Source organism: Pan troglodytes, chromosome 18 (genome assembly GCF_028858775.2).
Source record: "Pan troglodytes isolate AG18354 chromosome 18, NHGRI_mPanTro3-v2.0_pri, whole genome shotgun sequence".
Taxonomy (NCBI): domain Eukaryota; kingdom Metazoa; phylum Chordata; class Mammalia; order Primates; family Hominidae; genus Pan; species Pan troglodytes.
In genome coordinates this window covers 10160050-10181753 of record NC_072416.2, presented here as the reverse complement: position 1 = coordinate 10181753, position 21704 = coordinate 10160050, and the positions used below count along the sequence as shown (strand labels likewise).

At 43.1% G+C, this 21704-nt stretch overlaps 1 protein-coding gene across 45 annotated transcripts in view; it reads right to left on the bottom strand.

The window, feature by feature from the left end:
- The window catches only part of RBFOX1 (RNA binding fox-1 homolog 1), a 2477231-nt gene that overhangs the window by 181030 nt on the left and 2274497 nt on the right, over positions 1–21704 (bottom strand). For 40 of the 45 annotated variants that reach the window (XM_054668820.1, XM_054668821.1, XM_054668819.2 and 37 more), the window contains one exon: positions 13337–13579. In XM_054668820.1, the coding sequence (XP_054524795.1) occupies positions 13337–13579 (243 nt within the window). Of the gene's footprint in view, positions 1–13336; positions 13580–21372; positions 21644–21704 lie in introns of those variants that run through there. The other 5 variants (XM_054668847.2, XM_054668832.2, XM_054668861.2 and 2 more) reach the window with 5 other exon arrangements.

Here is a 21704-nt window from a genome sequence, read left to right as displayed (position 1 = left end):
AGGCCTATGTTTACATTTGCTTCATACCTGTGCCTCAGTTCCCTCATCTGTAATCGTGGTATGATCACACCTATTTCTTGATGAGTCATGTCAATGAAATACACAACATAGTGCATGGCTCATGGAAGACCCCAGCATGGACTGGGTAAGACAGTGGACCATGGTTGCCTTTGAATCCCATCTCTGCCCTTATCAGCCTTGTGACCTTGGGCAACATCCTTGATTTCTCTATGTTCTGGTTTTCTCATCTAGGCCATAAGGGGTTAATTATAGTCCCTGCCTCTTCTGGATGCTGTAAAAATTCAATCTGATTGTCCACAGAAAGCTGGTACTACCATTTCCACTGGGTACCCAGTATGAGCTCACTAAATGCTAGTGATCATTACCATACATTATCAATAAATGATCGCTGCTTCTTCTTTTGTAACTTCCTTTCAGCCCAAGAAGTTTCTATTTGATGTTCCTCATCTGACAATCAGAATGTGCATTTACATTTCTCCCTTTTAAAAGATCAGGGCAGCCCATATTGTTTGGATTGTATGATTTGCAACTCTACATATTTTTTTTATTTTTACAAGAAAATTGCCTTTTCACTTTCAAAACAAATCTGCAACATTTAAGCCTTCACATTAACTGGTCCTGATGGTCTGGTTTGTTTTGAGTGGTACAGGCTGAAAACCTTGGTTTACTGCTGAAAGAACTTGCCCGTGGAACTTCTGTCCTAAGGACACTGAGATGGCATGCAAGTCAGGTCCTCAAGCCCAGGTACATTCTGCTGCTGCTGTCAGGGTGAAGGCTTATTTTCTGGGTGGTGATGACTTTCTCCCCATGGCCCAGAAGCCAGAGAACCCATGAGCATCTCCCTGGATCTCCAGACTGTCTGGCTTACTGTCTCTTGAGAGTCTCGTTATGTTTCTACCAGGGGCAGAAGCCAGCTTCTGAACTCCTGCAGAGATTGTACAGTCACTTGGACCTAGCTCTACATCAAATGCTATAATTTGACAATTTGGCAAGCTCCGCATTCTTCGGGGATACAAAGGAAGAAACCCAGACCCCCTGATTAGTGTCCTGACCTAGAAGTAATGATTGGTACTGGAGCTGGCAGGAACGCATGACATTGCTGAATTCACACAGACCCATTGATACAACCACCAGGAGCAGCAGGAGAGAACTAGATAAAATGAAGACTTTTTTTTTTTTTTAAGAAGTCTGGAAGTCTTTGTGAGAATAAGGCCCACTTGTGGCTGAAACCTCTGGCTAGGAACCAAAATAGGATAGCAAAGAGAAACAGAGACTTACAGTGTACAGCTCAGCATGCTTCTAAAGGCAGTGTCATTGGGACTTTGTCTATTTCAATGCAGAGATAACCCCGGGTATGTGTATTTTAAAAATGGCTGTAGAATCCAGGAGATGGACAGAGGAAGGGCATGGTACAGTGGGAGTTTTCTCTTAGGACATCCTTACATTGGGTTCTGCTGTGATACTCACTGTGTGACTTAGGCAGGTCACTTTCTGTCTCTGAACCTGAGCATCATTCGTAAATGAAGCAGGAAGATAAGATAGTCATCTCAAGCTCTAACATTCTATGAATCTCTGCACTGTCACACTGAAGCATCCAAGCTGTCTCTTTTATGAACCTGAAATACAGTCTCCCTTAAAGGGTTCAGGTTCCTAAATTCACTTTTTTTTTTTTTTTTTTTGAGATGGAGTCTGACTCTGTTTTCCAGGCTAGAGTGCAGTGGCATGATCTCAGCTCACTGCAACCTCCGCCTCCTGCATTCAAGTGATTCTCCTGCCTCCGCCTCCCAAGTAGCTGGGATTACAGGTGCCTGCCACCATGCCTGGCTAATTTTTGTATTTTTAGGAGAGACGGGGTTTCACTAGGTTGACTAGGCTGGTCTCGAACTCCTGACCTCAAGTGATCTGCCCGTCTCAGCCTCCCAAAGTGCTGGGATTACATGCGTGAGCTACCATGCCCAGCCTAAATTCACCTCTTGTTAAAAAACAAAAAAGTTTCCAAGATTAAGTCAGAAGTTGTAAATTCAGTATCTTCAGAGGCTGGACAGATAACAAAAATGAATAAAATAGTAGTGAACAGGAGAACCCAGAAAAATAAAAATTGCTGCTATTCTTAAGAAGAAAGAAATCTAAACATTTGCAGTGGAAATATGTCAATGAAATTATAATAGTGGTTTAACAATCCAAAATAGCAATGATTGGATGGATGGATAGGGACCACATCCTGTGGACAGGAAATTTGTTTGCTAAATTACTACAGGGTCCCCACCAAAGGGTTGCATACCATCATGCTTGTAATTTTGTAATGCCTACCTTAATGGAGAAAACTAAAAATTTATTTTGCCAATGTCTCCAACATAAGTTAATCTCTCTAAACATGGATGTTACTTGCCTGGATGTGAAAGTATTTGAGTTTTCTTTTTCTTGTTGTTGTTGTTGTTTCTGAGACAGAGTCTGATTCTGTCACTCAGGGTGGAGTGTGGTGGCATGATCTCAGCTCACTGTAAGCTCCGCCTCCCAGGTTCAAGCAATTCTCCTGCCTCAGCCTCCCGAGCAGTGGGGATGACAAGTGCCCGCCACCATGCCTGGCTAATTTTTGTACTTTTTGTGTCGAGACAGGGTTTCACCATGTTGACCAGGCTGGTCTTGAATCACTGGCCTCAAGTGATCCATCTGCTTTGGCCTCCCAAAGTGCTGGGATTACAGGTGTGAGCCACTGTGCCTGGCCTTCCGTTTCCAACCCATAACTTATGTGATCTTTTTAAATATGTGCAATATTTAAAAATAGAGGAGATGAACTCTTTGGCTCTCCCAGCTCTAGCATTGCAAGGTTCTGGCTGAGCCATTCCTGAAACTTCTGTCAACAGAGAACAGCCAACTTCTTTTTCCAGCCTTGAATTCAAAAATTGCATGGAATTCATAGGAACTTACTATGCACCTAAAGACTATATGACCATGAATTAAGGGCATAAAATGATTGTTGACTAATGCATGACCCAAATACTGCCCACAAAATAGATTAATGCCTATTTCTAAGTTCATTGGAAAACACCTGTAGTCCCAGCTACTCAGGAGGCAGTACTGAGCTACTGAGCTCAGTACCCTGCTATTGAGGCAGGAGGATCACTGGAGCCCCAGGAGTTTCAGGCTGCAGTGAACTAAGATGGTGCCATAGCACTCCAGCCTGGGTGATGGAGTGAGACCCCTCTCTCACATAAATAAATAAATAAAATAAAATTGCTTAATGGGGCAATCAGCTATGCAGAGGGAATTAGGTCCTTCAAACACTTATATCAGTCCTTTGTATAGCAGTCTCTATGAGCTACAGAAAGGATGGATTTAGGTGTTTGAAGGACCTAACCAAAAATAAAGATAGAGACTGCTTAGTCATCCTGAGTGGGTAAATTGATGACAATAAATACAGGTGTGAATAAGCACAAAGCACCAAATGAGGACAAAGTCACGATGAAACTTGTCAGATGGCTATAATATTTGCAATGGAAATAAGCCAGTGAGGTCCCCCTAAGGAAACATTAAATCAAACCCTTAGAATATGCCTGAGCATTCCTCATTTGGCAAAAGCAAGATGTCCTCGGGTCTTAAAAACAAAACTTCAGTCATTTCCTTCTCTAATGAATCTCACTTTGTTTGCCCACGACCTAGACTTAGACCAAGAACAGCTTGTACTGATAGTTTGTACTAAAATACGAGTGATTGAAAACCATTTGTCTATAAATCATGAAATACAAAATTACCTTAAAAATAAATCTCGGAATTGGAGTTTTAGTTTGGCTCTTGAAACGGGAAATTTCACCATTCTTATGATGAATGTATTCTCCTGGATAAAACATTTTTAATGAAGAACTCGGAACCAAGGAGACCGCTCTGATTTCTCATTATGGGTACTGTAATTATTTCATAATTAGGATGGTCGATCTGGTAGAATGTTTACTATGTGTTTGTCATTGTGCTAAGACCTTCATAGACATTACTGTATTAGGATTTCACAACAACTCTAAGCCTCACATATAAAAAAGAAGAGGCTCAGAGAAGTTATGTAACGTGCCTATGGTCCCACTCTGGGTCAGACAGAATGAGAATGAAAATGTCAAGCTGTGTACCTAGATTCTACTCTGCTTCTCCCGATAATATCTAAAGATATTTAACCAACGCCATTTTTTTTCACCTGCCATAACAACCTCCAATTCTGCCAAAATCCGAGGCTGAAACCCCAGTCCAAAAAAGAACATCAAACACATGGGTCTTTGATGCTCAGAGATATCCTGTTCCTGTCCAAGTTATCCTAAGTTGGGATAAATCATTCATTTTGGCTCTCCAGGACTAGACACTTTTTGATGACCAGGGTCTTTAAAATAATAAAACAGCCACAGTATTGGGTAATAAAGGTCTTTAGTTTATCCTGAAAGCCAAGGGCCATGTATTGCAGAGAATACATGGGAGTGAGAAGCATAGTGCTCAGGCTCCTAAGGAAACAAGAGACAGTACCCATGTCTTCACATTAAATGTGAATTTTAGGAAAATAGAACTGGTATTGACAAAACAGCTCAGTCACACTGTCATCTGAAAAGACAATTTTGAAGCCACCGAAACATGTTATTGGAGTTTGCTCAAGGCGCAGGTCTCAAACAAGAGCACACTCGAAGTCTGTAATGTTGCAAAGGCTTGGGTCTGCTGGGGCCCTCCCCAGGGTGAAATGAGTAATTCCTTTCTGCAATAGCAATCTATTTAGAAAAGAGGCCAGTGTGGCTGGGCATGCCTGGGGGATGCCTTCTGGGCTTCCAGCCCTTAAGAATTTTGGTCTGACATGCCTGTTTTTGAGCTCTGACTCCTGCTTCTCAGCCACAGTGACCTTCAGTAAGTGATTTGCCTTAGATTCTGCTTCTGTAACATGGGACGATAACCTTCATACGTGGTGGGGAGGGCCAAGATTAGTTGAGATTGTGCATGGAAAGTGCTTAAAATATAGTCTGACATTCAATGAGCAAAAGTTATGATTTTTGAGACTCTTTCCTGATTCTCATTTCGATGTAACTATTCACCCTATTTTTAGATGGCAACCTTCAATTATTTTGCCAAACTTTCAATGTAAGTACATGAGGCGTAAACCCTCCTCAAAGGAAAAGAACTCTGTTGTTCCGTAATCCATTGTCTGATAGTTGTTTAGAAGAAAAGAGGGAGGAGATCTGGAGAAGGGTCACAGCTGAGGAAGGGAGTAATAGAAAAAATAAGAGCAGAGAGGTTCAATGGTCAGCTTGAGCTCCTTCCGCTTGTAAGCAGAATGGAGGGTCAAATCTTGTCAAGTCCAGAGGCCAGGTCTTAACCGACCTGTTTATCTAAGCTAGAGGGCAGCCACGAAGAAACCAATCTTCATGAGAATTCTAAGCCATTGGTCAAGAGATCCTCTAGGGCAGCAGTCCCCAAAATTTTTGGTACCAGTTTTGTAGAAGACAATTTTTCCATGGACATAGTGGGGCAGGGAGGATGGTTTCAGGATGAAATGGTTGCACCTCAGATAATCAAGCATTAGATTCTCATAAGGAGCACACAATCTAGATCCCTCGCATGTGCAGTTCACAATAGGGTTCATGCTTCTCTGAGAATCTAACGCCATTGTTGATCTGACAGGAGGCAGAGCTAAAGTGGTAATGCTCACTCACCCACCACTCACCTTTTGCTGTGCAGCTCAGTTCCCAACAGGCTACAGACCAGTACTGATCTGTGGCCTGGGAGTTGGGTACCCCTATTTTAGAAGACAGCTGGAGACTGGGGAAACAGCCTGGACTTTAACATCAGGCAGACAAGATGTGGGTGACGACCTCAACTGCACCATTCCCAACTCAAAGCATCTTCAACCTCTTTCTCCCTTTATTGGTGGGATTCTAACAGCATTCAAAAGGTTGATGTAACAAAACAAGATGGCGACCAAAAGAGGGCCTAGCATGGTCTTTGGACCACAGGAGGCCTCAAGCAATGGCAGCACACCTCAATTTTTCTTCTCCAGGACACCCAACAATTCTAAAAGTACTTTTTTTGTCAGAGAGAGGGATAGCCACACCCAAACACACAGAGTCCGCAGGGACATGAGCCAAGGGTTGGCTAGCACATTGGGTTGGGCAAGGGTGTGGGTGTCAGGCCTTCTTAGGTTCTGTCCATGAGGGTGCAAATCGGTGCAAGCTCTCTGTAGGGTAATTGATCAATGTCCACATCTTAAGTCCATGTACCTTTTAACCATTCACACCCAGAGGCAAACAGAGATGGACAGCAATCTTTGTACCTAGCTCTGTACTGTAGCCTGATGGTAAATATCAACAGTGCAAGATTAAACCCAGAGACAACCTAAATTCCATCATTAGGATACTTCTGTACATAAAAAGGCACACACACACACACACAAAATAATGACTGAACCCCTAAATATGATACAGAATAATCTCTGAGATATAAAGCAGGTGCCAAAGTAGGTGTTCAGATTTCAATTCTGTAATTTTGAGAATGGAAATAGTGAGTACTTATAAGATATAAAGATTGAATTAGAGACAGATGATAGAGATAGAGGGAGATAAAGATAGAGATAGAGGACAAGCAGGCATATGCTTGCATTTGCATAAAACACTTCTGGAAGGAAATATAAGGTATTAGTAACTCATTTCTGGCACACAGACTAAGAATTTGGGTTGTGGGAGTTAGGACATGTTAGTTTTCATTTTATATCCTTTTCCAATGTCTGGCTTTTTAAACCCCAAGCCTGAATTGCTTTGATGATGATAATAATAATAGCTAGTTAGTCAAAAGGAATGCCCTGAACAAGTTTTTCCTATACCTTAGCGATTTCATCAGCTTCAAAATCAGAACTGGCATGGAAAGGGTTAAGAACAGGACACCATCACCAACCAATACCTTATCTTCCTAAAAGTATTAAGGAAATTTGGAGGCTCAGTTAACACTTCAGTGGGAAGCGGCTGAGGCCAAAGAAGAACCTGGCTCTTTAAATAGTTCTTTTCCCTGTCAATAGAGCCTCCAGCTCAGGAACCTAGCTGGGGCACCCACATTCCTTCTCCCATCAGGGCCTAGAGCTAGTGGGAAAGTGGTGGGAGCCTTTTCAACAGACTGCAGAAGCGTTAAAAATAGAAGTTAAGTTGCTATTGGAGATACATGGAGAATTCACCACTTGCAAATCTCTAATGATAATATGTCAAGAGTAAAATACCTTGTCAGGAACAGTATCTAATATAATACAGTATTGGCTCTGTCAGCAATGTGATCCGTGATATGTTTGGAGGCCTACATGAAATAGAAATTCAGCAGAAAAAAAGGCCTGCAGGGACTCATCTCAGCCCGTGGGGAACTAAAAGGATGACCTGGTAAGTCTTTTCTGTCTGCATTTTACTGAGCTCTGGTTGGGAGCTCTGGGTGCATCCTCCTCCCCTTTTACAGATTCTGCACTTTGTGTTAAATCATGTGCATATATTAGATGTTCTTGGAGGCCACCAGATGGATGGATGCTTTCTCTCACCCAAAAGTACTTAGTTTCTCAAAGAAATAATGGCCTCTACGATGTCCTTAGAATGATATTAAGCATCGTGGATACATATGTCAAAGAAGAGTTAGAGCTATTCCAGGTACAGCGCTATCTTATGGGGAATGACCTAGGTATCTCCCAATAGTAACTTTTTGTGCAAATACAGGGTCATGGATATAGGGTGGGGAGAACCATAGTTCTGACCCACTTTGAGGTTAAATTCGTTCCACAGGAAATTCAGAACCTGGAGTGAAGACAAGGTACACCCAATAAATGTAGGAGGAGGCAGAGACAATTTGAAGTAAACTTGACATAGACCACGTTCTGCTGGTGTAGATCAGGAAAGGATAACTGAAAAGTCACATCTCCTTTTTGGCCAAAGAGAGATGAGTATACAGATGTAATTGTTTGTAACAAAAAACAAGATAGCCCCTTTATGATTCCCGCACTTACCCAATACCAGTTCAGAATATAAGTCCTAAAACTTCCTTCAGGATCAGCCCCAAAGCCCACCTGCTTCAGCCCCTAATGGCTGTCTTTCCTTTAAAATCCTACCTCTAAGAGTGTGTACCATCCAAACATTGCTGGAGAAGACAGAGTAGACAGCTAACCGGTCCACCATACATTTACATTCTCCAAATTCGGGCATCCATTGCCATTCAAATACTCTAGGAATTATCTAAGGCAGATTTCTGACATGTTTGCCCAAGTTCAGGAATCCTTCCTTTGATGATGCTGCCTCCATTCATGGAAAAAATGAAGGCAATGTAGATGGAACTCCTCACATTATCTCTTGACTTGAAAATTTCTCTGCATCCTCACACATTCACCCTTCCTTCTCTTCTGTTTCAAAATTGAAGTACTTCCAAATGTCAGCAGATTTATTTCTCCATTACCCAAAATGAAAAACAACCCAAATGCCCATGCGTAGGTAAATGGAGAAATAAACTGTGGCATATCCACACAATGAAACAGTACTCAGCAATGAAAAGGAAGGAGCTACAACCACATGCAACAATATGGATGAATCTAAAAATAATGATACTGAGTAAAAGAAGCCAGACACAGAGAGCACATAATGTTTGAGGTTACTGACATAAAATTCTAGAAACTGCAAATTAAGCTACAGCAAAAGAAGCAGAACCACTGGTTTCCTGGGGATGAGGCAAGAAGGAGGAGGAGAGGATCAAAAAAGAGCAAGAAAAGACTTTAAGATAATGGACAGATTCATTATCTGGATAGCAGTAATGGTTGTGCATGCAGGTACATTTGTAAAAATGTATCAAAGTGTATACTTTAAATATATACAGTTTATTGTATGTCAACAAAGCTGTTAAAAAGTGGTTTCTTTTTTCCTAGACTACCTACTATATCTGAATACTCTTGATCCTATTCCTTCTTATCTCCTATAAAACACTTCATCACTTTCTTTCCTGCACCATTATTCCCTATCTCTTGCTTCCTGTCTTTTGTGCCCCACGTAGGGACCTTGTTGGCAAAAATCAGTTGAATCTAAATCAACTATCCTACCAACTACTTTCTCTGACCTCTTTGCTTCTCAGATGCAATCTCTTCTTTCTCCTCATCACTCCAAATATTTATAATGGGCAATGCCCACCCACTCCAACATATCACACTTATTCCTCAACTCTTGTGCCTTCTGCATCTCTCTCCACTACTCTAGCAAAACTACTGTCTTCTAGGTCTTTAAAGACATCCAAAGTGTCACTTCAATAATGTCTTCTCAGTTTATACCCTCCAGGCTGTATAGCCCAACATTCAACCGGTTGAATGCCCAATCTCAACATCCCATTGATGTCTTATTCAATAGTTCCTCTTCCTTCAAACCCTACCCCATGCGCTCTCCAATGTTCTGTCCTTGTCTTTCTCTTCACTCCCTACTCTTGATGAACACCAATTCAAGCTTCTTTGTACAAAAGTTTCACCATGCTACCTTTAGCTCTCACAAGATTCTGTCTACTTAGTTTCTTTAATGACTTATTCTGAAGGCATCTCATCATGAACTCTGATGAAATGGTCTTCATTCCATGTATTTGGATATGAAGCTCCTCAGTGACCCCAGGGCTGGGACACTCAGTACCAGCCTCAGCCACTGAATGAAGATAACACCACACAAGCCAGGAATGGAGATTGATTCCCACGAGAGGGCTTATATGGGACGAATCCAAGAGCTTTTCATAGGTGGTGACTGGAGCCTGAACTTGAAGGACAGAGCCAGAGAGCTGAGGTGAGGACGAGGAAGCCAACTCAGGATGGTTTCCCATCAGAAGCTGATGGACATGTTCCAAAAACCAGGCTGTGTCCATCCTCCGCCGGGACTTTTTATTGTATGGGCCAACATGCTTCCTACTGAGTTTTCTCTTTCCTGTAACCAGAAGACTCTGAAAGGTATAACCCTCTGACTATGATTTTGAAAATGTTTTCTCCTACTGTCATTATGATAGATAAAACCTGTGAAAACCTATATGCTAGAATTTGGCACGTTATCATAATTAACAGAAAGCAAATCCTATATTCTCCTAAGGCTCTCCAAGGAAAGAGAGCTTGTCTGCACATCAGATTATCTTGCTGCAGTGCCTGGGGCACTGTGCACACCCAACACGCTATTTAAATTCAATTGTGTTGATCTCTAAAGTGTTCTTTTTGCAGGGCAAAGATGTGGAGCATCTCAACTCCCCAACTACATTAAATTTCCTTTAAGCTAGGCATCACTAACCCTTTCTTTTTATGTCTCATTTCATAACTCTTCTGGCTTTAACTCTTTTTAATGGTTTCCCATTGCTTATAACGTGGAATTTCAACTCCTTATTGGACCCACCAGGTCTGTAGGATGTCAAATCCCTGCTAATTCCTCCCAGTTCATCTTTTGCCACATCACCTCCAAATCCCCTTCATCATGCCCAAAACATACTGGCCTCTTCTTAGGACTTTGAGTGAGCCCAGATCTTTCCAACTTTAGGACCTTTGACTGTGGTACTCCCTCTGCCTGGGCTGCTTTGTCTTATCACCTTAAGCATCATCTCCTTGAAGAAATGCTCTCAGACTACACGTTTGCAGGTAGCACCTCTGTTCTTTTTTAATTTTCCTACGGTACCCATATTTTCCTTAAGACATCTATCACACATGCTATTTGCCACATGCTCACTTTCTGCCTCTCATACTAAGTTACAAGAGGTAAAGATCATTTTGTTTTGTTCAACCATGGCAGCTAGTATGAATCCTGGCCCTAATAGAAGCTTAATAAATATTTGTGAATAAATAAATGAATACGTAAAATTTCCACAGCAGTTAGCTTAATAAATAATGTCTGATTGGATCTTTTTTCAAAATCTGAAAATAACCTATCCAGGCATTACTAATATTAATTATCACAAAATAGCCAACAAACAGTAAACAACATCCCCATCACTACTACCTGGTAGTCAACGCAAAAGCAACAAACAACTGCTGAACCAGCAAACTCATTTCACAGGCCCATGCCTAAGGCACAGCAACTAAATACAAAAAAGTCGGCAGCAGGAGTGTTCAGAAGAACCAGAATGTGGAGACAACCCAAATATCCATCCATGGACTAATGAATAAATAAACACGGTCTATCCATACAGTGGGATACTCCACATGAATAAACCTAGACAACATCGTGTTAAGAGAAAGAAGCCAGACACAAAAAGCTATCTCTAAGGCAGATTGGTGGTTGCCAGGGGCTGGGGAGAGGGAGAATGGGGAGTGTCTGCTTAATGGGTATGGGGTTTCCTTTTGGGGTGGTAGGAACATTCTCAAACTAGATAATGGTTGTGGTTTTGCACTACATTGTGAATATACTGAATACTATTGAAATGTGTACAGGATTAAAATGGTTAAGTTTTATGTTATATGTATTTTACCACAATAAATTAAAAAGGGAGGAAGGCAACTAAAAATTTCAGAATGTATATTATTTTTTTAAAAAATCTTCAAAACTAGGCCGGGCACGGTGGCTCACGCCTGTAATCCCAGCACTTTGGGAGGCCGAGACAGGCAGATCGCGAGGTCAGGAGATTGAGATCATCCTGGATAACACAGTGAAATCCTGTCTCTACCAAAAATACAAAAAATTGGCTGGACATGGTGGCGGGTGCCTGTAGTCCCAGCTACTCAGGAGACTGAGGCAGGAGAATGGCGTGAACCTGGGAGGTGGAGCTTGCAGTGAGCCGAGATCGCGCCACCGCACTCCAGCCTGGGCAACAGAGCGAGACCCCATTTCAAAAAAACAAAAACAAAAACAAACTTCAAAACTAGCCTCCAAATGAATGAGGTGGCAAGTAGCAAAGTTAGTCAGTGTTTTCTTTTATCACAGGAAACGTATCATGCTTCAAAGCCATAAACTTCTTCACAAATACTGGCTTTCCTGAGGTCTTGGGACAGGACGAAGAGGCAGAATTGCCTTACACTCAAAAAATGTTCCGGACGACAGGATTGGGGTGCCCAAGCTTCTAAAGAATTCTGCAGAAAAAGGTTCCCAAATGCATGTTCCATATAGGTTTTGTGGTATGCATGATTACTTTAGGTGGCACACAAATGAACATTATTTAATTTTACTATAAATATTTTCATTTAGAGTTATATTTGACTAATGATCAAAACACCAGTTTTCATTTACAGTGATGATAAAATGTTTCTGTTTACATGCCTGTTTCTAATCCATGTCATCATTTGTACGCAAAAAAATTTACTCTTTATGGTGTATAAAGTCATGTAACCGTCACCATTAAGATATAGGACAGTTCCCTTATTCATCAAAATTCTCTCACCCTGCCTCTTTCTAGCCCCTGCCCTTTGGTCCAGCAATAAAAATGAAGAAACCAGGGACAAACACCGCAACCTGGATGAATCTCAAATGTATTAGGCTAAGGTAAAGAAGCGAGGTTCAGAGCTTTGAGGTATGAATGAGGAGTGGCTGCAAAGGGGCACAAGATTTGTATTTAGGCTGATGGAAATGTTCCGAAATTAGATGCCGGCAATCATCGCACAACTCCGTAAATATGCTAAAAATCAGTGAACTGTACACCTAAAAATATACTAATTTTAAGGTATGTAAATTATAATTCCACAAAGACTTTATTTTTGTTTATTTAGAGACAGAGTTTCACTCTGTGACCTAGGCTGGAGTTCAGTGGAGCAATCTTAGCTCACTGCAGCCTCAAACTCCTGGCCTCAAGCCATCCTCCCACCTCAGTCTCCCAAGTAGCTGGGACTACAGGCATGCACCATTACACTCAGCTAAATTTTAAATTTCTTGTAGAGATGAGGTCTCACTTTGTTGCCCAGGCTATTCTCGAACTCCTGTCTTCAAACGATTCTCCCATCTCGGCCTCCCAAAGTGCTGGGATCACAGGCATGAGCCACCATACCCAGCCTCCGTAAGACTTGAAAAAAAATTATCTTACATCAAAATTTTTTTTTTTCCAAAAAAATGAGATTTCATCGGGATGACATTCTAGAAAGGCAAAACTATAGGAATAGAAAATTGATAAATGTGCCCCTTTACAAATAAATGAAATTAATTAATAATCCGTTGATTTAAATGAACGCTAAGAATGAATGCATGGAAATGAGGTAAACTTCAGGAAGCTGGTATGATGAGGGTGGGCTTAGGGACTGATCTGTTTCCCAGAGTCCCTGGGTAGATGGGGGTGCACCCCTGCTGCCATTACCAGGGCTGGGGGGCTGGGGGCCCCTCCCCATAACCTCCCACCCGTAGCAAACACGTCCACTTACTGTGGCGGTGCCGGAGACGGTCTGGGCGCTCGTGTCCGCCGGGCTCTGCTCGGAGTGCGTCTGGGCGGGAGGGTACAGATTTAACGTGTGCTCGGGAACCGTGGTCTGGCCTGTGTACTCTGGCGCGGGGTGGGGATGAGGGGCCGTGTATTCCGCGGGGATACCGTTCTGCGGGGGAGCAAACTGGGCCGAAGCGTAAGGCTGAGCCATTGTGTCAGGGGCAGCGGCTGCTTCCTGATTACCCTGAAAAATCAAAAAGGTGCAGAGAGGGAGAGAACGTCACGAGGAGCCACCATGCAGAAACCTTCCTCCCAGATCCCAGGACGATCGTGCCCTGCGTACTTTCTAGGGGTCACCATGGTGCCACCAGCCTGAGATGGACCAATCTCAGGTCATCTTCACCAGACCCTATAAGGAAACAGTAACCATCACTTCTCCCCATTTTACAGATGCAGAAACCGAGGCTTGGAAAGATAAAGATAAAGTCGCTTTTTCCAAGCCACCCAGCCTAATATTCAAAGACATGAGGGTCTGTGGCTTTACTAGATTGATTTTTTTTTTTTGGCAGATCCTTTTTATTTCATTCCCATTTTGGAAGCTGTGAGCATTTAGTTGTCTGCAGTGACAGCAGAACCTTGATTTGATACTTAAAGTGCCAAGAGAGACTAAATTGAACGTGTGTGTTCTTGAGAGGAGAGACAATTTATGTAAGCATTTGAATTTAATCAAAGTTTTATGTGACTTGGCTCACATAATGGGAATAGGGAGTATCCTTTTAATGGTCCCAGTGTCTGTGTGGTTGTGTGTTATGTTGTGTGTGTGTGTGTGTCTGTGTGTGTGTATGCGTGTGTGATGTCCCCAGTGCCAAAATGAAGCAGCTGATACAAATTCAGGGCCTAATTTGGACAAAGATTGTCCTCTCTGACACCCCCATTTTAAGCATTTCTGAAAAATATTGGATCTAATTCTTAGTCTCATTAGTCAATGCCTCTCCCTCCCTGCCTTATTTTTTTATGAGCACAGAGTATTATATAACAATTCATTCTTCAGATCTAGGCAAAACAGGCAGTGTGACAATTACAGCAAACTCAGAAGAATTTTAAAAACACACACAACAAAAACCTGAATTCAAATGCTTCCATTTCAGGAAACAGCTCTCTCTCTTTACCTCCTCCTCCACAGTTCTACCACAACACACACACACACACACACACACACACACACACACACACACACACGGCATAAGAAATTGTAACCCAAAGGTCTAAACTTTCCATGGTCTCAGGAGATGGGATCACACAGTCAGAAAGACAGAGAGAGGAAAAAAACTTAGCAATTAAGCACACCAAATAGCTGCCTCTCCCATTGTCTGTGGTCAATTAGATGTGACTTTGGCCCTCATTTAATGATACTAGGGCAAAAATATCAGAATTTCTCCTTATCTCTTCAGTACTCGCCACCAACATCCGAAATCCTCTTTCTCTAAAGCAATTTGAGTGCAGCAAAAACATGATGACAGAAAGAGAGGAAAAAAAAAAAGTTTGTTCTCAGAGCAGCACACAGAGCTGGTGCATTTGTTTAGAAGGGACCTTAATTAGAATGTTAAAGATGACACTTGGAAGAGAACTAAGCTTAGGATAAGTTTAAACATTTTACAAGTAAATCATTCCCATCAGGCTCTTCCCTCCTCCAGACAAATTTCGCCAAATGTCTGTGCCACTGGAAACAAAAGGGCACGAGCATTTCTTTCTCTTTCTAACATTTTCCCATAACACTGGGGCCAAGGAGGGTGTGCCTATGCTGAGGCTGAGTTGCTATCCATGAGCAGTTAACCTTGTCCATCCTTGGGAAGCCAAAGAAGACATGCAGTGATATTGCTGGTCTGTCTCCACTCCTGTTTCTTCAACAAGGCCCCAGTTTCCTTTGGGGGGACAGTCCCACTTTCAGCCTGTATGGTGCAGATACAGTTGAACCCAGCTCCTAGTCGCTACGAGATGAGCCATAGGACATCAGCCTGGCCAATCAGATGGTCCCACTGAGATAGTCCCATGGATTTGGGTTCATGCACATCTATCTAGTGAGTCCATTAGTGCGTTAAGCCCTAGTCACACCACTGAGTCCCAGTCACCCTGGGATTTTGCTGTAGTTTTGGGGAAGAAGTTCTCTTTCCACTGTGATGGGCAGCTATAAAAACATCATAAGCCTGGAGCTGCCAAGAACTGACACTTAGGGTGGGCATGTTGCCTCACGCCTGTAATTCCAGCACTTTGGGAGGCCAAGGTGGGTGGATCACTTGAGGTCAGGAGTTCGAGACCAGACTGGGCAACATGGTGAAACCCTGCCTCTACTAAAAATACAAAAATTAGCCAGGCATGGTGGCACATGCCTGTAATCTTAGCTACTCTGGAGACTGAGGCAGGAGAACCACTTGAATGTGGGAGGTAGAAGTTGCAGTGAGCTGAGAGTGCACCACTGCACTCCAGCCTGGGCCACAGAGCAAGATTCCGTCTCAACAATAACAACAACAACAAAAAAGAACTGCCACTTGGAGGGGACCTCCCTACAGGTGAGGCCAACCTAGAGGAAAATGAAGAGAAGAAACTGAGGAACAGAGAGGTTTCTACTGAGTCCCAGTGACATCATTTGAAGTGTTGAATCCAGCTTTACCCGCAGTTAGCACCATCCCTGTTTGTTTTAGTTACACAAGTCAGTAAATGTCCCATATTTTAACAGCTTTACTAAGATACCATTAACATAAAAATTATACATGTAAGGTGTATAACTTGATGTTTTGACATATGTATACGTTGTGAAGTGACCACATTCCAGGTAATTAGCATATCCATCACTTCTACATGATTTCCATTTGTGTGTGTGTGTGTGTGTATGTGTGTGTGGTGAGATTTAACTTAAGATCTATCCTCTTAGCACATTTCCAGTATATAATACAGTATTTTTAACTCTTGTTTCCATGCTGTACTTAAATCTCCAGAATGTATCTGTCTTGCAAAACTGACACTTTGTACCCTTTGTCTCATTTTTTAAGCTACTTTTTCTGTTACTTACAACCAAAAGGGTCTTGACTAATTAAAAAAAAAAACTTCTGCTGTTTTATAACTAAACTAGCATTTTTTCTTTTTCTGGGCTGTTCAAGGAACATATCCTTCTGTACAGAAATTTCATAGCGATGCCACTTCTCTATGGGTGATGAAAAGCCCCAGAAACGTTGGGATCTTGGGAACCATCTGATGAGGAATTCATTGTGCCAGAGGCAGCTTCTGCTCAAAGATCTGTTTCTGCCTCCCCAACCTTCTACCTGGCCCATCTCTGACGTGAAAGGTAGACTTGTGTAAACTCTTTAGGGAAGCACAAAATAATCACACAAGCAGTGGTACAGACAATGATCATATGAAGACAAAGGCTTCCCTCCTCCACCTCCAGCAGAAGATACTTTCACCAGGAACATATATAACCCTGGGGCTTTTCATCAGTGCAGAGCAAGCTCAGGAAAAGTGGCCCTTTCCTACTAGTTCTTGCAAAAGAGGTAAGGCTCCTTGTAGACTTCGAGCTATCTCTGTATTGAAGAGAGAAGGGTCATGCCCTCCAGAAGCTTATGGTCAGTTAAGGGAGAAGAGCTCCATCCTCTCAACCCCATCAAGACTTCACATTCACTGCCCCTCAGCTTGGAAAGCCTCACCTACCCCCTTGCCCAACTAGTCCTTACTCTTCCTTCGGTCCACATCAAGAGTCCCTCCTCCAGCAGGCTTTCCTTGATGCTGAAACCCGGTCAGTTGCCCATCCCCTCTGCTCCACTGCAGCTGGTGGCCAAAGCTCACACAGCACCAAGCACTGCCACGGCCTGATTATTTGTCTGTGAGCTCCCTGAAAACAGGACACTGTGTCACATTCCCTGTCCCATCTCCATGGTCCAACAGCATACTAGCTGCAAAGTGGACATTTATAAATGTTTGCCAAGTGAATATGTGCTTGAAAAATGACCTCTGGGCTCTGTAAAGCCTAGTCTGGCAGCAGGAGATAGGGTAGGGGGATGAAGAGAGGACCTAGCAAATGACTCATGAGGCAAATCTGGCCCAAATTTTGTTTTTGTAAATAAAGTTTTATTGGAACACAGCCATGCTCATTTGTTTACTGTCTGTAGCTGCTTTTGTACTACAAAGGCAGAGTTGGATAGCTGTGACAGAGACTGCCCAGCCCACCAAGACTGAATGATCTATCATCTGGTCCTTTGTGGGAAATGTTTTCTAATAGCTGTGGCAGAATCTCATTAGATATGGGATCACCAGTTAAGAAGCCATTATTGCATAAATAGTTTGGGCAGGAAATAAAGCAGGCAGTGAAGTAGAAAGAGAGAGAAAGGGCCTGTATACTCTCCAAACCAAAGAGGGGTGATAGCTAGACTTGGAGACTGGCAATATTGAAAATGGTGCAAAAACAGTGAGTCAGAATCTTTTGGGGGATTTACTTTCCATCTGCAGATCTTTGACCTGTAAACTCACATGCACACAGGCTTTAAATCTCCCTAAGTGGGCTTATGAGCAGAAGGCTCATGATGGCCTCAGACTTCCATGAAAAGCAGCCCCTTCTCCTCACTGGTCCTCAGAAGAAAACCTAATAGGTGGCAGGCACTGTGCTGGGCGCCTCACACCGGTAGTTCTTACAGAGGTGTGATTGCTCCCCACAGGACATTAGGCAATGACTGGAGACAGTTTTGTCACAAATGAGGGAGGATTTGCTACTGCCCTCTAGTGGGTGGAGGCCAGGGATGGTGCTAAACATCTTACAGTGTATACGACTACCCTGAACCACAAAAGACTGTCCCGCCCCAAATGTTAACAGTGCCAAGGTCCAGAATCCCTACTTTGCATGCAATGCATCTCTAATCTCAATTTACCTTGTCATCAAAGATGCTCCAGACCAAAGCTGGGAAATAATTATTCGAGGCCACAGTCACAGGTAGTTGTTAGGGAAGCCAAGAGTTAAACCAAGGCATTTCTCATCTAGCAAGAGAATCACCTGGTGGGGAGTTCACTTCATTCATTCATTCATTCATTATTTTTATTTTTATTTTTATTTTTTTGACACAGAGTTTTGCTCCTGTTACCCAAGCTGGAGTGCAATGGTAGGATCTCGGCTCACTGCAACCTCCGCCTCCCAGGTTCAAGTGATTCTCCTGCCTCAGCCTCCCGAGTAGCTGGGATTACAGGCACCCGCCATGATGACTGGCTAATTTTTTGTATTTTTAGTAGAGACGGCGTTTTACTATGTTGGCCAGGCTGGTCCCGAACTGCTGGCCTCAAGTGATCCATCTGCCTTGTCCTCCCAAAGTGCTGGGATTACAGACATGAGCCACCGCGCCTGTCCACTTCCCATTTTTAAATAAGCAATTCCCTCTCTATCACATACACCATGGACCTGTGTTTAGCTGTTGGTGTGTTACTCCCTGTGAGGAAGCCAGGGACTAGGGTATTTGATTCAAATATGCCAGCAATTCCAATGGCCAGGTTGGGTGGGTGACCATTCGAAAGGAGTGGGGCAGCAGCCTGGGAAACTTCTGCACTACCTCAAGCCTGAGGCCTGACTTTGAAATGCTTTGAGGCTATCCGAGGAAAGGCAAGGGCCAGCTGGGGGCACAACTGGTGCCAAAGCAAGCCACCCACCTCTACCATGAGTTATGCAATTCTGGCAAACACAGAGCACCATGCTTTAGGGACTGAGTCCCTGGTAGCCAAGGAGCCTGCAGTTAGCATCCAGGAACATGGGGCTCCAGATTTCATCCTGTACTTGGAGTTCTCAAACAGATGTTGGTGGGACCCCCTACAGTTACTTATTAACACTGACAGCCGTTCCAGAGAGACCCTAATTAATATTCCCAACATTTGCACTTTAGGCTAATTACAGCTAATATTTAATTAAGACCACTGTACTTCCTATGGAATTATTTTTCACCTTCACATGGCTCCAGAGATGTCTTTGTTTCCTCCCTACTGACATTCCTGGATTCTTAGCTTGGCTGAAATGTATTTTCTGGAAAAATACACTGACATTAAGGGCACCTTTTCCACTCCAGGTCACAGCAAATCCTAGGCACGCGAACAGGCTCCTGGGTTGGAAGCTGAAGCCAACTTCATGTAGGGGACAGTGACAGGCAAAATTATTTGGAGCATTCTGGCTAGACATTCCCTCATTTGCAGAAGCTGCCTTCTTTCTTCTACTCCAATGCCAAACCCCTACCTTTCCCTAAATAAGTGGAATGATCAGAGAGCTTCTGATATCTGCAGAGTCAGGGTGCTTGTGGGTGTTCCTAGTTGATGAGCAGGATGATCTGCCTCACAAGTGTTCCCTACATCATCAAGCAAATGCTTCAGGAGCTTTTGCAAACTTAACGTTTAATTTCAGTGCCTGGACTTTCTTGAGTTGTTGCTCAGTACACAAAAGGAGGATGAAAGAAGGCCAAGATCTCACGCTTTAAGACCCACTATTGCTGCTGCACAACTGACTAGAAGCTTGAAATAAACAACATTTATTAGGATAAACACAGAAGAAACTTCCTTGTCCTCAGTCACCAAACCTCTCAGTCAACGAGAGCAACTCAACGACAGCAGGATGATGGAAACCTGTCATTATTTAAGACACCCCAACGTGTAGCTTTCACTCCAGTTACCAAGAGCAAAAGGATTATTAAAATGCAACCAAGTCTGATTCATAAAAGCAAAAAAAAAAGTCATTTCAATTTAAATATTTTACTGAAGCATGAAATAGCCTGGCTATCATTGCTATTTTAAGACAAACACTGTAATCTGACTATTAGCATAGTGTGTTGACTCTTGTATGCATGCAATAAGAGGGCCACTCTTCTGATGCTCAGAGAATTTCTTTGGTCCCTAAAATATCCTGAACCCTGAATTTTCTCTCTGAAGTGGACTCAGGAGACAGAGTCAGAGAGAAAATAAGATGAGAGAGTTTTGTTGTTGTTGTTGTTGTTTCCCCAAGACATTGCCCTTCTCCCATTTGTTGCCCTGAGTGGTTTAATAAAGTAGTTTTGAGAAACTAACAAGAGAAACAAGAGTGGTAGCCAGTCAGGCTTTGCAAAACCTTTTGGCTCAAAATTGAATGTAAACCGTATTTCAACTGAAAAATAATCTTTAAGTGGCCGAACAGGAAATGGGTCTATTCTTTTCCATGTAACTACCTGACTTTCACTGAGAAGGCAAAGTACCAGCTTTCGTAGCCGTCCAGGTGGACTTTAAAATAGGCAAGCATTTTCCTGTGTGGGTATGTGTGTGTGCACACTCACACGCCTGTATTTCCCCACCTTTATAGTCAAACTTCTTGAGCACACCCTCCCTTTCTGCATCTGGAATTTACTTGTCCCCAGTTTATTTCCTGCTGTGGAGAACCTCCTCTGGCCTAAACTCAACCCTTATAATGAAGACATGCACAGGAATTGTCAAAACCTAATAAGCCAGCTGATCACATATGCCCACACAGCCCAGGAAAGCAGCGGCTCCTGCAGTGGGACCCCCCACCAGCATGGACTCACTGGAGGAAAACTATCCATTCTTGATGGTTGCTTGCAGTTTTCAGTCTTGCTGACAGTTTGTTTTACTTTAGTTTAGGAGCATGGTCTACGCCACTTCTCTGGCAAGAAATCGCGCATATTCAGAGAAACCCTCTTGTGCAGAACTGAATTGAGCTAAACTGCATCATGCCCTAGGGGCATTCAAACAAAGAAGAAAAATGCAAAGGGACACCATTAACCTGCTGGTTCTAAGATCAGCTCAGTTCCACACATCAAGCAGAAAGCGCGCGCGCGCGCGCGCACACACACACACACACACACACACACACACACACACACACACTCTCTTCACCAAAACTCCTCTCCTTTCCCCGGGCATGATTCAAGAAGCAAGCTACGTATCACCGACATCACAGACTTAACACAAGAAAAGCTTTCAGCTTCATTCCAATCGCAATTTTGAGTGAAAGATTAAATGGAAAAAAACCAAAAATACCTGCTGCACCATCCTGCTTCCTTTCTCCTCCATAAACTTAGCAGCTGTTCTTGTCCCACAGCACAAAGCATCTGCCCCAAGCACGCCTCAGTTACGAGCGAGGGTGTGCGCGCTGTGCAATGTGTGGATGATCGGGGTGTTGAGGAAGGTGGGGGGCTGAGGCCACCTGGCTGACCTCCCCCTCAACATCTGACTGCTCCCAAAACCAACCCAGATGGCACTTTTTCTGCCAGGAAGGCCTGGCCCATCAATCACAGCTTGCTCCTCCTCTGGCTCCTACTCTCAGTTTCACAGCGCACCACTGAGCAGATGATTATATAGAGGAGGAAGGG